Source organism: Somniosus microcephalus, chromosome 11, assembly GCF_052327205.1.
Source record: "Somniosus microcephalus isolate GS21.2 chromosome 11, FLI_Smic_1.0, whole genome shotgun sequence".
Lineage (NCBI taxonomy): Eukaryota > Metazoa > Chordata > Chondrichthyes > Squaliformes > Somniosidae > Somniosus > Somniosus microcephalus.
The window spans coordinates 44570541-44584867 of NC_140997.1; the positions used below are offsets into that span (position 1 = coordinate 44570541).

A 14327-nucleotide genomic window follows, 5' to 3' on the forward strand; every position below is an offset into this window, starting at 1 on the left:
TAGGAGTTGGTAATTTGATAGCTAGCTTGGCTGACTGAATAGGTTTAGCCAACCAAGTGTACCCATCTACTGTACAGACGAATAAAAGTAAACTCGTGGAGTAAAGGACTGAATGTGATGCTTTTATTCTTCAGTCCGGGAACCAATGCTCCATTTCTGGTGCAGGATGCATGCTTGCTGTTAGCGGATTTCTTATTGGTTACCGTCGCAACAAAGGGTTGTTAGTCCGGCGACAATAACTCTGCTTACGATTCACGCACGAGTGGCTTTTATAATAATGAGCTTTATTACAGTGACTGATTTGGTCTTCAATTTATATTATAATGACATGCAAATAATACAACCTGGTTCCCAGGCTCCGACTACCTCTGACAACACTCTCTGATGTCCGAGAACAACACACATCCTGGAGTGACCAGCTCCCACCCTCCAGGCCCTCAGTATGGCTGCATTGTGCCTGACTCTCAAACACCCTGAAGTTAAAGGGGAAGTGGTTCTATTCATATACCATAATACAACCTTAGCCAGTGCTTACGTAATACATAGTTTGCATGTTTAGCTGAGGCCACAGCTTATAATCTTTTCAGCCTTTGCCTCTGCTACAAGCTTTGTTTGTATAGTGCAGTAAATGCTTAGGCTAAATGTTTATCCCATTCCCTAGACCGGTTGTTCATATATAGAGACAAGATCAAATTCCACATTCTCTCAAATTTGCTGTACCACTAAAAATGCTAAAGAAAGGAATGCTGGCATAGATAGAATGTTTTAAGATGATTTTAAAAAATGTAAGATGATCTAAATCATTCTGATGAATGGTCATCGACCTGAAACGTTAACTCTCTTTCTCTCTCCACAGATGCTGCCTGACCGCCTGAGTATTTCCAGCATTTTCTGTTTTTATTAAAAAAATCTAACACTTGCCTAAATCAGGCTGAAACATTGCATGAGATTTGGTTTAGGATGTCTTGGTATTGAACCCTATAAACATACAAAAAAGGACAGGAAAAGAAAGACCATCAAGCTTGTCCCACTTCAGCACAGTGTAACTTCCGCATACCATCGCCCCCATTCTCCCGTGCGCACCCCCCCCCCCCCCCACACACACACACACACACACACACACACACTCACTCATGAAAAAGAGAAAAAACCTTTGTTTTATAATTAGTATGTCCTCCGCTCATCGTTTCCACCGACTGCCTGCAAGGAGCTCACTGGGTAATGTCTAAAGTGAGGATTTTTTACTCAATGAACAATTTTAGCTGTGGTGGCTATTATGCCGCAAAATGTTAGTTACCTGTGTGACTTCACCGTGCAGCAAGTTCCTATTCTCACCTTCGGCATTGAGAAATAAAACTACAAAATAGTGATGAAGCCAATGGAGCAGGTCCCTGCATACAGAGAAAATGGAGATTAAAAGAAAGTTCTAGCAAGTCACAACTACATGTTCATTTTCAGCTAATGGTTTACTTGGGGTCCAGGTGGAAACAACCGATGAGAGCTCTAAGAAGCACCAACACGGCCGATGAACTATTTTAAGGCCTTAAAGGGGCCGATGCAGTAGGTGCAGCGTCCAATTAGACCCTCTTCTGCAGGAAACCATCTTCCTATTGACTGATGCAAGGATTAATCCATTAAGTAAGCAACTCCGACCAGAATGGTCAGCAAAGTCTCCAAAAAGAAAGATTACTGACGCTCTTGCCACCTGCATCTCCTCACCATCACTGGCATATCCTTCTATTTCTCCCTCATGTACTTATGTAGCTTACCCTTAAATGCATCTATGCTATTTGCCTCAACTACTCCTGTGGTGTCAAGTTCCACATTCTAACCTCTCTAGGTAAAGATGTTTTCCCTGAACCATGAAACAGGTTGTGTAGCTATGTTGCTTCAATTTACAGATAGGTGCAGTATAACTACAGTCTGCTGCACATTTTATATAAACATTGTATTTCAACATTTTAGTGGTCTGGAGAAAGCAGACCCTCCCGGATACTTTCTGACATTTAGAAACCTCAGTCGGCCATTGAGTATACATGTACAGAGCTTCTCTACCATCAAACTCAGTGCTGGCAGTATAACTCGAGCCAAGCTCCACAGCACCAGATCCCGAGCTCTTTTTCCGCCGCCTTCATCTCCGTGCCCACTTCTCTGGCCAGGAGTCTTCCCCCCGCACGGCTGACCCTTTCTCCCGCTTTCAGAATTCCCGTTCCAGCTGGACCCCTCCCCCTGGCCTCTTACCCTCTCTAGATCTTTTCATCGCTAACTGCTGCTGTGACATCGGCCGTCTCCATTTCTCTGCTCCCCTCACTCACTCCAACCTACCTCCCTCTGAACTTGCAGCACTCCATTCTCTCACATCCAACCCCGACATTGTCATTAAACCTGCTGACAAGGGTGGTGCTGTTGTTGTTTGTCGAACTGACCTCTACCTAGCGGAAGCTGAACGCCAACTTTCCGACACCACCTCCTACCTCCACCTGGACCGTGACCCCACTACCGAACATCAAACCACCGTTTCCAAGACTGTCACTGACCTCATCTCCTCTGGAGATCTTCCCCCCGCGGCCACCAACCTCATAGTTCCCCAACCTCGCACAGCCCGCTTCTACCTCCTTCCCAAGATCCACAAACAGGACTGCCCTGGTAGACCCATCGTTTCAGCCTGTTCTTGCCCCACGGAAGTTATCTCTTCCTATCTCGACTCTCTTTTCTCCCCTTGTCCAGTCTCTTCCCACCTACATCCGCGACTCTTCGGACGCCCTCCGCCACTTTAACAGTTTCCTGGCCCCAACCGCTTCCTTTTCACTATGGACGTACAATTCCTCTACACCTCCATCCCCCACCAGGATGGCCTGAGGGCGCTCCGCTTCTTCCTTGAACAGAGGCCCGACCACTCCCCATCCACCACTAGCCTCCTCCGCCTGGCTGAACTTGTTCTCACATTGAACAACTCATTTGACTCCACTCATCTCCAAATCAGAGGTGTTGCTATGGGTACCCGCATGGGTCCTAGCTATGCCTGCCTTTTCATGGGATATGTGGAACACTCTTTGTTCCAGTCCTACTCGGGTCCCCTCCCTCACCTCTTTTTCCGATACATTGATGACTGTATCGGTGCTGTTTCCTGTTCTCGCCCTCAACTAGACAATTTCATTCACTTTGCCTCCAATTTCCACCCTTCCCTCACCTTCACATGGTCCATCTCTGACTCTTCCCTTCCCTTCCTCGACTTCTCTGTCTCCATCTCTGGCGATAGGTTATTGACCAACATTCACTACAAGCCCACTGACTCCCACAGCTACCTGGACTACACTTCCTCCCACCCTGCCTCCTGTAAGGACTCTATTCCATTCTCCCAGTTTCTCTGTCTCCGCCACATCTGCTCAGACGATGCCACCTTCCACACCAGTGTTTCCGACATGTCTTTTTCCTCAACCGAGGATTCCCCTCTACCATGGTTGACACGGCCCTCGACCGTGTCCGTTCTATCTCCTGCACTTCTGCCCTCACCCCTGCCCCTCCCTCCCGGAACCACAATAGGTTCCCCTTGTCCTCACCTTTCACCCCACCAGCCTCCACATTCAACGGATCATCCTCCACCATTTCCGCCACCTCCAGCGTGATCCCACCACCAAACGCATCTTCCCCTCCCCTTTCAGCATTCCGTAGGGACCGCTCCCTCCGAGACACCCTTGTCCGCTACTCTATCACCCCCAGCACCCCTTCCCCTTTGCCTGGCACCTTCCCGTGCAAGCGCAGGAGATGTAACACCTGCCCTTATACCTCCCCCCTTCCCACTGTCCAGGGCCCCAAACACCCCTTCCAGGTGAAACAGCGATTTACTTGTACTTCTTGCAATCTAGTATACTGTATTCGCTGCTCACGATGTGGTCTCTACATTGGGGAGACCAAACGCAGATTGGGTGACCGCTTTGCGGAACACCTCCGTTCAGTCCATAAGGGTGACCCCGAGCTTCCGGTCACCTGTCATTTTAATTCACCGCCCCATTCCCACTCGGACCTCACCGTCCTCGGCCTCTTGCATTATTCCACGGAAGCTCACCGTAAACTCGAGGAACAGCACCTCATCTTCCGATTAGGCACTTTACAGCCTTCCGGACTCAATATCGAGTTCAACAATTTCAGAGCATAACCTTGGCCCCTATTACATTTTTACTTATTTTTTATCCACACCTTTTTTGGTTTCGCCCCCCTTTTTTTCTCTCTCCCACATGGCAGCTGTCTCCCATTCTGCCAGCGCATTTCACGCCTAATCTAGAGCTGTCTTTTGTCTCCACTAGTCCTATCACCATCTCGTCTCGTTTTGAATACCTCTTAATGTCTCTTCTTTTGTTCTCTCCCAGCCTGGCCTCTTAATCTATTTCAGTTCCTGTGCTTCTTTCGTCTTGACAAAGGGTTTACCCGAAGTGTTGACTCTATTTTCTCTCCACGGATGTTGCCTGGTCTGCTGAGTTTTTCCAGCATTTTCTGTTGTTACTACAGATCTGAGACTGGCTATAAAATAACTGTAGTCTGGACTCACTGCAAATTGCGTGCAAATTTTGACTTTTTTTGAGAAGTAAAACTAATCTAAAATAAACTGTAGGGCTGGATTTAGGATGAAATCATGCCACCATACGCATCATTGCACGTATATGAAGCTGAATTCCTGTAAGACTATTACAATAGCAAAATACTGCGGATGCTGGAAATCTGAAATAACAGCAGAAAATGGTGGAAACACTCAGCAGGTCAGGCAGCATCCATGAAGAGAAACAGATTTAAAGTTTCAGGTCTCACAGACCTGAAACGTTAAATCTGTTTCTCTCCAAGGATGCTGCCTGACCTGTTGAGTGCAGCATTTTCTGTTATTTCTATAAGACTATTACCACTAAGCACCACTAGGTGCGCCTCTAATTCCGGGCGCTTGAGCATCCCTGATTATAATCGCTCCACCATCGGTGGCCATGCCTTCAGCTGCCAAGGCCCTAAACTGGAATTACCTCCCTAAACTTCTCTACTTCTCTCTCCTTTTAAGAGGTTTCTTAAAACCTATCTCTCTGGCCAAGCTTTTGGTCATCTGCCCATATATCTCCTTATGTGTTTCAGTGTCGAATTTTGTTTGATAACACTCTTGGGAAGCGCTTTGGGACGTTTTACTACGTTAAAGGCGCTATATAAATGCAAGTTGTAGGCTTCATTTATGGGGCAATTTATTTCCCCTCAGGACATTTGTAATGCTTTTTTTAAGGTGTAGTAAGTGTTGCGATGTACTGACCACCGTACTGGAACCTGTTCTGTGCAACACTTAATATAGTTTGACAGCTCTAACTCCACGGCGTGTTTTGAACTAAAATGTGAGCGTGTATCGCTCACTCACCAAGTGACAGCGATGAAATAGCACATTTTGGCACACCGGAGCCAGGAACGAGTGTCCATTAGCTATGCTAACTCCATAGAGAAACCGTATGTCTTTCCCAATCAGTGTCGAGTCCCAGTATATTTTTGGAGTGGATACTTCGAGATCGCTGCACTTCCAAAAGAACCAACCCCACGTCTGGCGCTGCCATTCAGCACTGGGAGCTGCACCGAGTCGAGGGATTAGACAGTAAGTGTTATATTTTTGTGCAACCTATTGCTAAAATGCGTTCCACATTTCGATTTGCAGTAATTTGCCTCATTATTAATGGTAACTTAGAGCTTTCAGTAAATAATAGCAATTTTACCTAAATTAGGTGTTCTAATGTCTTCGGATTTAACATAAGGATTGCCTATTCTTCGTCCGAAGTTTACATATTTCGCTTGCAACGAACAAATGTGCAATCGAAAAATAAAAGGGTAAAAATTTCACCAGTCAATTGTATTTATAAACAGAAAATGCTGCAAATACTCAGCAAGTAGGCAGCATCTGAGTATTTCCAGCATTTTCTGTTTATATTTCAATTTTCCAGTGTCCGCAGTATTCTGCTTTTGGATCAGCCAATTTTATTCGATCCGTTTCCATTTGGCAAAGACATCTGTGTGAAATTATACGTTGACGGCCAGAAACATATTCGACCATTTGTCACAAAAATGTATTTCAGTGTTTGCTGTAGAGTATTTTCGCATTCAATAAAGAATAAACCTTTTCAAAATGTCACTTTAACTGATTAACTGGCGTTTTGGGTCAAGGCAGCGGCGAGGACAGATTCCGGGGTCTAATTCGGTCCCTGACTTAACACTGTGAGAGTGCTGATCCCTTTAAGAGGCTGTTGACAATCTTCAATGCAAAGTGTGAGCTTCCTAACAGGGCGACTGTTCTTTCTGAGCAGCGGGGGAAGAATTGCTCTGGTCCTTATATGCAGCGACCTGGTGTAACCGAACTCTAAAAGAACATGTTTGTGTTTTCACTGTGCACAGGGAGCAGACAATGACAAACTCGTGCAAACCACCTCGGAGAGATGTGAATGTAAATTACAACCTGGTGGATGTTTGCGTCCAGTTTAACCTGAAGAATTTATGGTTTTATATTGAGGGATATATGGTTGTATATGGTTATAATATATTGAGCTGATTGCTTCCATTCGTTAACCCACCTCTCGCGGGGGGTGGATAAAGTAATTTCTGTCTCTGCCATTTTTGTTGGAAGTTATCACATTTTAAACGGCCCAAAGATGAATGGACGTGAACCGTCACCGATTCGGGAGAATATTTGGGATCAACAGTTAAGAATTTTGAAACTGAAAATGCATTTGTGTAGTTTTATAGATTTTTTTAAAAACTTGTTTAGATCAGTTTTGTAGAAGTAATCACAAGGAAATGGAGGAGGACGCCAACGCTCAACAAATATTTCAAGAGAAGGGTTGTAACTTTTACAGACCTAAGAGTGGCAAGAGCTTGTACTGAATCCCCTGAACCCTGAAAGCTCAGTCCCCATGTGCCCTCAGTGCTCTCAATCTCACTGGTGCCTGGATCCTTCAGGTGTGGGTGAAGGACACCTTTTGAAAAAAGAATAATCCCAATATGGCGGGTTTCGCACTTGTGGCCGGAAATTTGCGCGGGGGTTTCCGCCCTTAGCGCCTGAAAAACAGCTGCAGCACGGCCACATTCTAGGCTTTTCTTTTTAAGTAGTGATGGCACACGTTAACCATCCAACCTTAATGCTGAGTGAATGTATGTAACGTAGGATGCAACACGAGTTCTTCGTATGGGGGATATGGATCAGCAGTGTCAATAGTGGAACAAAGGAATAGAGAGGAAGATGCTACTGTCTAATGAACCTGGGATTAACTGTTCTTTTACAGCTTTGAACAATCTCCAGGACTCAGCACCAACCTGACTCCGTTGTAACAACAAATACACGGAGCACCTGCTAAATATTACTGAGTCGGTGAAATATTTACAAGCATCAAACACAATCCCTCATCTCGAAATGTGTTTATAATAGCATTATCTTACTGGCATGCAAATATTTTCCATGACTTCTTGTTCAGATCAGTACTAAAATGTCTAAACACATGATGCTTTGTGCTTGACACACTGTTAGCTGTATCTGTAGAAGGCTGTGGGTTCAAGTCCCACTCCAGAGATTTGAGCACAAAATCTAGGCTGACACTCCGGTGCAGTTCTGAGGGAGTGCTGTCTTTCCTCAGATGGACAAAAAAAATCCCCTGGCAGTATTTTGAAGGAGAGCAGGGGAGTTCTCCCTGGTGTCCTGGTCAATATTTATTCATTAATCAACATGGATAAAACAGTTTTTCTGGTCATTATCTCATTGCTGCTTGTGGGAGCTTGCTGTGCACAAATTGGCTGCTACACTTCTTACATTACAACAATGACTACACTTCAAAAGTACTCTATTGGCTGTAAAGAGCTTTGGGACGTCCTGAGGTCATGAAAGGCACTAAACAAATGCAAGTTCTTTCTATATCAGTGACTCTTCCTGCACTGACTTCATACTAGTCATTCCTCAGTCGGTAAGTGATGGTGCAAACAGTATTTCTGGAAACAAACTGATGCTTTCTTGATTTTTTTTTGGATACTTTTAACATTGGTGGAAATTACTCTTACTAACTGGAATCAGAACAGCTTATAGTTAGTTAAACTGATACTTGTGGCAATTTAAACTAAGCAACTGCAGGCACCAGTATAGTTGGGGTAATGCTTGAACGGTGTAAATGATTATTGTCCGGGTTGAACTGTAAGATATCAGGGGTGTGCACTAAGAGGCCCGGAGTTTCCTCTAGGGTGCAATCGGAAAATTGCATCCAAAATGTGTCCAATACTGTGCCTATCTAGCTGAGGTGAAATTGCGCCTCAATTTAAGGGTAGGACATGGCAGGGCAGCTCGGCAGTGTGGAGGAGTACTCCTCCTGTGCTATGTGGGTAGTCGGGGACACTTTCGGTGTCCAGGGCGAACACATGTGCAGGAAGCGTCTCCAGCTGCAGCTACTTGAAATCTGTGTTTCGGTGCTGGAGCTGCGGCTGGAGTCACTGTGGAGCATCCGCAAAACTGAGATCTTCGTGGATAGCATGTTTAACGAGGTGGTCACACCGCAGGTAAAGAGTGCACAGCCAGACAGGGTAAAAGAATTAGGAAGGTAGTACAGGAGTCCCCTGGGTCTATCTCCCTCTCCAACAGATTTTCCGTTTTGGATACTGCTGGGGGAGATGGTTTCTCGGGAATGCAGCAAGAGCCAAGTCCGTGGCACTACGAGTGGCTCAGCTGCACAGGAGGGGAGGAAAACAAGTGGGAGAGCATTAGTGATAGGGGATTCTATCGTAAGGGGAACAGATAGACGTTTCTGTGGCCGCAGACGTGACTCCATGATGGTATGTTGTCTCCCTGATGCCAGGGTCAAGGATGTCACTGAACGGCTACAGGGCATTCTAAAGGGGGAGGGCGAACAGTCAGAGGTTGTGGTTCACATTGGTACCAAAGACATAGGTAGAAAGAGGGATGAGGTCCTGCAACAAGAATTTAGGGAGCTAGGTAGCAGATTAAAAATCTCTGGATTACTCCTGGTGCCATGTGCTAGTGAGTATAGGGATAGGAGGATAGTGCAGATGAATGCGTGGCTAAAGAGTTGGTGCAGGAAGGAGGGCTTTAGTTTCCTGGATCACTGGGTCTGCTTCTGGGGAAGGTGGGACCTGTACAAGTCAAACGGGTTACACCTGAACCGGAATGGGACCAACATCCTTGTGAGGAAGTTTGCTAGTACTGTTGGGGGTGGGGGTTTAAACTAACTTGGCAGGGGAATGGGATACGGAGTGGAGCTATAGTAGGGGGTGATGCACAGCCAAATATAGAGGAAAAAACAAGTCAGCCTGGAAGGCAGAGCAAATATGCAATGGCACAAGGGAGTATGGCAAGGCTGGATGGCATTTATTTTAATGCAAGGAGTCTTGTGAGTAAGGCAGATGAATTGAAGGTGTTGATGAACACATGGGAGTATGATATTGTTGCTATCACAGAGACATGGTTGAGGGAGGGGCAGGACCGGCAGCTGAATATTTTGGGGTATAGAATCTTCAGGCGAGACAGAGGGGGTGTCGCAATATTAATCAAGGAGTCAATTACTGCTGGAAGGAGGGATGATATCTTAGCAGGTTCCTCTAATGAGGCCATATGGGTAGAACTTAAAACAAAAAGGGGGCAAGCACTTTGCTGGGAGTGTACTATAGGCTCCCAAACAGTCAGGGAGAGATAGAGGAACAGATATGTCGGCAAATCTCAGAGAAGTGTAGAAATAATAGGGTAATAATGGTAGGGGATTTCAACTTCCCCAATATTAACTGGGATAGTCAGAGTGTGAAAGGCTTAGAGGGTGTGGAATTCTTAAAGTGCATCCAGGAGAGCTTTTTGAGCCAGCATGTAGAAAGTCCTACAAGAGAGGGGGTGGTACTGGACCTAATTCTAGGGAATGTAGCCGGGCAAGTGGTAGAAGTGTCAGTAGGAGAGCATTTTGGTGACAGTGACCATAATTCGGTGAGATTTAAGGTAGTCATGGAAAAAGACAAAGATGGACCGGAAATAAAGGTTCTAAATTGGGGGAAGGCTGATTTTAATATGATGATAAGTGGTTTGGGATAAGCTACTTGTAGGAAAATCCACATCAGAGCAGTGGGAGTCTTTCAGAAAGGAAATAGAGAGAGTACAATGCCAACATGTTCCCATAAAGGTCAAGGGTGGGACCAACAAGCCCAGGGAACCCTGAATGTCAAGGGATATACAAGAATGGATTAGGAAAAAAAGGGAGGCTTTTGGCAGATACAAAGGACTAAAAACAGTGGAAGCCCTACAGGAGTATAGAAGGTGCAGGGGGGTACTTAAAAAAGAAATTAGGAGAGCGAAGAGGGGGCATGAAAAAACACTGGCGAGCAAAATAAAGGAAAATCGCAAGGTGTTTTATAAGTATATTAAGGGCAAGAGGATAACCAGGGAAAGAGTAGGGCCCATTAGGGACCAAAGTGGCAATCTGTGTGTAGAGCCGGAAGATGTGGTTGAGGTTTTAAGTGAATATTTTGCATCTGTGTTCACTATGGAGAAGGACGATGTAGGCATAGAAATCGGGCAGGGGGATTGTGATATACTTGAACAAATTAGTATTGAGAGGGAGGAGGTGCTAGCAGTTTTAGCGGGCTAAAAAGTGGATAAATTCCCAGGCCCAGACGAGATGTATCCCAGGCTGCTGTGTGAGGCAAGGGAGGAGATTGCAGGGGCTCTGACACAAATTTTCAGAACCTCTCTGGCCACAGGGGAGGTGCCAGAGGACTGGAGAACAGCTAATGTAGTACCATTGTTCAAGAAGGGTAGTAGGGATAAACCAGGGAATTACAGGCCAGTGAGCCTAACATCAGTGGTAGGGAAATTATTGGAAAAAATTCTGAGGGACAGAATTAGTCTCTACTTGGAGAGGCAAGGTTCAATCAAGGATAGGCAGCATGGCTTTGTCAGGGGGAGATCATGTCTAACCAATTTGATTGAATTTTTCGAGTGGGTGACTAGGTGTGTGGATGAGGGTAGTGCAGTTGATGTAGTCTACATAGACTTCAGTAAGGCTTTTGACAAAGTCCCACATGGGAGACTGGTCAAGAAGGTAAGAGCCCATGGGATCCAGGGAAATTTGGCACATTGGATCCAAAATTGGCTTAGTGGCAGGAGGCAGAGGGTGATGGTCGAAGGTTGTTTTTGTGACTGGAAGCCTGTGTCCAGTGGTGTACCGCAGGGATTAGTGCTGGGTCCTTTGCTGTTTGTAGTGTACATTAATGATTTAGATATGAATGTAGGAGGTATGATCAGTAAGTTCGCAGATGACTCAAAAATTGGTGGAGTGGTAAATAGTGAGGAGGGAAGCCTCAGGCTAGAGGTTGATATGGACGGGTTGGTCAGATGGGCAAAACAGTGGCAAATGGAATTTAACCCTGAAAAGTGTGAGGTGATGCATTTTGGGAGGACTAACAAGGCAAGGGAATACACAATGCATGGTAGGATCCTAGGAAGGACAGAGGATCAGAGGGACCTTGGTGTGCATGTACATAGATCCCTGAAGGCAGCAGGACAGGTAGATAAGGTGGTTAAAAAGGCATATGGGATACTTGCCTTCATTAGCTGAGGCACAGAATATAAGAGCAGGGAGGTTATGATGGAGCTGTACAAAACGCTAGTTAGGCCACAGCTGGAATACTGTGTGCAGTTCTGGTCACCACACTATAGGAAAGATGCGATTGCATTGGAGAGAGTGCAGAGGAGATTCACCAGGATGTTACCTGGGCTGGAGCGCTTCAGCTATGAAGAGAGACTGGACAGGCTGGGGTTGTTTTCCTTAGAGCAGAGAAGGCTGAGGGGGGACCTGATTGAGGTGTACAAAATTATGAGGGGCATAGATAGGGTAGATAGAAAGGAACTTTTCCCCTTAGGAGAGGGATCAATAACCAGGGGGCATAGTTTCAAGGTAAGGGGCAGGAGGTTTAGAGGGGATTTGAGGGAAAACTTTTTCACCCAGAGGGTGGTTGGAATCTGGAACTCACTGCCTGAAAGGGTGGTAGAGGCAGGAACCCTCACAACATTCAAGAAGCATTTAGATGAGCACTTGAAATGCCATAGCATACAAGGCTACCAAGTGCTGGAAAATGGGATTAGAATAGATAGGACACAAAAAGAAAATACTGCAGATGCTGGAAATCTGAAATAAAAACAAAATGCTGGAAATACTCAGCAGGTCAGGCAGCATCTGTGAAGAGAGAAACAGAGTTAACGTTTCAGGTCGATGACCATTCATCTGGAACAGAACTGGAAAAAAGCAGGAAATGGAACAGATTTTTAAGCAAGTGTAGTGGCTGGGAAATGGGGGAGGGGATGAAAGAACAAAAGGGAAAGCCTGTGATAGGCTGGAAGGCAGGAGAGGTTAAGAGACATTGAGAGACATTAAGAGATATTCAAGGCAAATGGGGATGGTAATGGGACAGGTTAAGAAACAAAGGATGGCTCTAGATGAAGTGTAAATTGTGCTGGCAGAATGAAGGACAGCTGCCATGTGGGGGAGAAGAACAGAACAAAAGTGTGGATAAAAAATATATATATATGTTATGATCTGAAATTGTTGAATTCTATGTTGAAGGCTGTAAAGTGCCTAATCGAAAGATGAGGTGCTGTTCCTCGAGCTTACGCTGAGCTTCCGTGGAACAATGCAAGAGGCCGCAGACGGTGAGGTCCGAGTGGGAGTGGAGCGGTGAATTAAAGTGACAGGCCACCGGAAGCTCGGGGTTCCCCTTGCGAACTGAACGGAGGTGTTCTGCAAAGCGGTCACCCAATCTGCGTTTGGTCTCCCTAATGTAGAGGAGACCACATCGTGAGCAGCGAATACAGTATACCAAATTGCAAGAAGTACAAGTAAATCGCTGTTTCACCTGGAAGGGGTGTTTGGGGCCATGGACAGTGGAAAATGGGGAGGTATAAGGGCATGTGTTGCATCTCCTGCGCTTGCACGGGAAGGTGCCGGGCGAAGGGGAAGGGGTGTTGGGGGGCGATAGAGGAGTGGGCTAGGGTGTCGTGGAGGGAGCGGTCCCTACAGAATGCTGAAAGGGGCGGTGAGGGGAAAATGTGTTTGGTGGTGGGATCACGCTGGAGGTGGCGGAAATGGCGGAGGATGATACGTTGAATGTGGAGGCTGGTGGGGTGAAAGGTGAGGACAGGGGAACTCTATCGTGGTTCCGGGAGGGAGTGGCAGGGGTGAGGGCAGAAGTGCGGGAGATAGAACGGACACGGTTAAGGGCCGTGTCAACCACTATAGAAGGGAATCCTCGGTTGAGGAAAAAGGAAGACATGTCAGAAGCACTGGTGTGGAAGGTGGCATAGTCAGAGCAGATGTGGCGGAGACAGAGAAACTGGGAGAATGGAATAGAGTCCTTACAGGAGGCGGGGTGGGAGGAAGTGTAGTCCAGGTAGCTGTGGGAGTCAGTGAGCTTGTAGTGAATGTTGGTTAATAACCTATCCCCAGAGATGGAGACGGAGAAGTCGAGGAAGGGAAGAGTTGGAGATGGACCATGTGAAGGTGAGGGAAGGGTGGAAATTGGAAGCAAAGTGAATGAAATTATCTAGTTCAGGGCGATAGCAGGAAACGGCACCGATACAGTCATCAATGTACCGGAAAAAGAGGTGAGGGAGGGGACCTGTGTAGGACTGGAACAAAAAGTGTTCCACATATCCCACGAAAAGGCAGGCATAGCTAGGACCCATGCGGGTTCCCATAACTGCACCTTTGATTTGGAGGAAGTGAGTGGAGTCAAAGGAGAAGTTGTTCAATGTGAGAACAAGTTCAACCAGGCGGAGGAGGGTGGTGGTGGATGGGGACTGGTTGGGCCTCTGTTCAAGGAAGAAGCGGAGCAACATCAGGCCATCCTGGTGGGGGATGGAGGTGTAGAGGGATTGTACATCCATGGTGAAAAGGAGGCGGTTGGGGCCAGGAAACTGGAAACTGTTAAAGTGGCAGAGGGCGTCCGAAGAGTCGCGGATGTAGGTGAGAAGAGACTGGACAAGGGGAGAAAAAATAGAGTAGAGATAGGAAGAGATAAGTTCCGTGGGGCAAGAACAGGCTGAAATGATGGGTCTACCAGGGCAGTCCTGCTGTCATGGCTCTCCACCCCAGGTCCGGTACTCGTGCGAAGGCATGTGAGGGGCCACAAGACGGACCCTCTCGTGGAGCCAGTACACCTACTCCACGCCAACCCCCAATACGCATATGTCTGGCACGCCGACGGAAGGGAGGACACCGTGTCCATAAAAGACGTCGCCCCAGCCGGCATCGACAACAACCACGGCAATAGCAGCGACAACGATCACAGCA

At 46.5% G+C, this 14327-nt stretch overlaps 1 protein-coding gene across 5 annotated transcripts in view; it reads left to right on the forward strand.

The window, feature by feature from the left end:
• Nucleotides 1–4877: 4877 nt before the first annotated feature.
• Nucleotides 4878–14327, forward strand: part of mss51 (MSS51 mitochondrial translational activator) — an 85558-nt gene continuing 76108 nt past the window's right edge. The window contains exon 1 of one of the 5 annotated variants that reach the window (XM_086000589.1): nt 4878–5611. In XM_086000589.1, the coding sequence (XP_085856715.1) occupies nt 5472–5611 (140 nt within the window). In that variant the 5' untranslated portion in view covers nt 4878–5471. The other 4 variants (XM_086000586.1, XM_086000584.1, XM_086000585.1 and 1 more) reach the window with 4 other exon arrangements.